This window comes from Thermobia domestica, chromosome 16 (genome assembly GCF_964235325.1).
Source record: "Thermobia domestica chromosome 16, izTheDome1.hap1.1, whole genome shotgun sequence".
Taxonomy (NCBI): domain Eukaryota; kingdom Metazoa; phylum Arthropoda; class Insecta; order Zygentoma; family Lepismatidae; genus Thermobia; species Thermobia domestica.
This window is the reverse complement of record NC_137469.1, coordinates 26,424,468-26,426,037: the sequence shown is the minus strand read 5'-3', so window position 1 is coordinate 26,426,037 and position 1,570 is coordinate 26,424,468. Positions and strand designations below refer to the sequence as shown.

The window sequence follows — 1,570 nt, the reverse complement described above, 5'->3', positions numbered from 1 at the left end:
CTGCTCTCATAGTTCCAGTATGAGAGAACAGCTGGAAGCATAGAATCGAAAATTGTCGGATATACAGGGTGTCCGAGAATTATCTATACAACTTTACGACATTATATTGAAAGAAGTTAATGTGATACTTACATGCGGTTTTTTGCATTCAATACAGAAAGTCTTAAAGTTTTTTTACCTGTTCAGTACACCTCTATGTGGGCACGAAGTGTGATACGAAGCACATCCAGACGAAAATCAATTTCAGCCCATGTGCGCTGCAGCAAATCATCAGTTACTGTCTGAAAAGCAGCAAGGATACGCTGCTTTAGCTGTTCAAGGTTTGCCTCCTTCGTAGCGAAGACGATGTCCTTAAGGTACTCTCACAGGAAGAAGTTCAGTGGTGCCAGATCCGGCGACAGCGGAGGCCATGATATCGGACTGTCGCGACCAATCCACCTATTGGGAAACACCTCATCCAGATATTCTCGAACTTCTAAAGACCAATGTGGCGGAGCTCCATCGTGTTGAAACAGAACGTTTGGTTGCAAATCCTCCAACTGAGGAATCACATAAAGCTGGAGCAATTCCAGATAGACCTGAACTGTGATTGAATTTTCAGCGAAAAAGAAGGGTCCAATAATGCGATTATGCATTACCCCACACCAGACATTTACCTTAGGGCTATCGCGCTCCATCTCACGTGTTACATGAGGGTTCTCGGATCCCCATATGCGAACATTGTGCCTGTTCAACTTCCCAGACACACGGAATTTTGCCTGGTCACTGAAACAAATCTTTTGCAGGAACTGGTTATCGTGCTCAATGCGGTTCAGCATGTAACAAGCAAAGTCAGTATGTCTGGGTTTGTCCGTTGGCAATAAGGCCTGAAGGAGTTGCACGTTGTAGGCGTGCAGCTTCAGCCGTTTATTAAGAACATCATGAACCGTAGCTGTGGGCATAATCAATTCTTTCGCCGCTTTGCGAACAGATTTTGTTGGACTACTACTCACAAAGGCCTGTTTCACTCTTTCCACATTTTCCTGACTGGTACTTGGTCTTCCAGCTCCTTTCTGGTGCAGAACACTTCCCGTTTCCATGAATTGTTTATACCAAGCTTTAATTGTAACCCTGGTTGGAGGATCACGTGCATACTTGGTCCTTACATTCCGCTGCACCTGAGTTTCCGACTTCGTTTCTATGTACCAGGCAACAAACTGTGCTTTTTCTTGTTTTGTCCACGTCTTCATTTATTGCTTGCTAACCTGTGTAAAAGACAAAAGAAGAACCTGTAAGACTTTCTGCATTGAATGCACAAAACCGCCTTAAAGAAAAAAATTAAGACTTTCTGCATTGAATGCAACAAACCGCATGTAAATATCACCTTAACTTCTTTAAATATAATGTCGTAAAGTTGTATAGATAATTCTCGGTACGGTGTACAGTAAACACGCCTGTAATCTTCTTTATGACAAAACAATGCTATCCAAAGCGGTGATATTCGAGAAAATAGATCATTAATTTAGACCTAATACTATGAATTCAATTCTTATAAGTTGATGGGTGATGCAATAATTCAACTTTCAGATGT

The 1,570-nt window shown here is 42.0% G+C and overlaps 1 protein-coding gene across 1 annotated transcript; it reads right to left on the bottom strand.

Moving 5' to 3' along the window:
* Positions 1-362: 362 nt before the first annotated feature.
* On the bottom strand, positions 363-1,229 carry LOC145672434 (uncharacterized). Its single transcript, XM_081741586.1, has one exon. It carries the CDS (start codon positions 1,227-1,229, stop codon positions 363-365), a length of 867 nt encoding a protein of 288 aa, XP_081597712.1.
* Between the last annotated feature and the right edge of the window lie 341 nt (positions 1,230-1,570).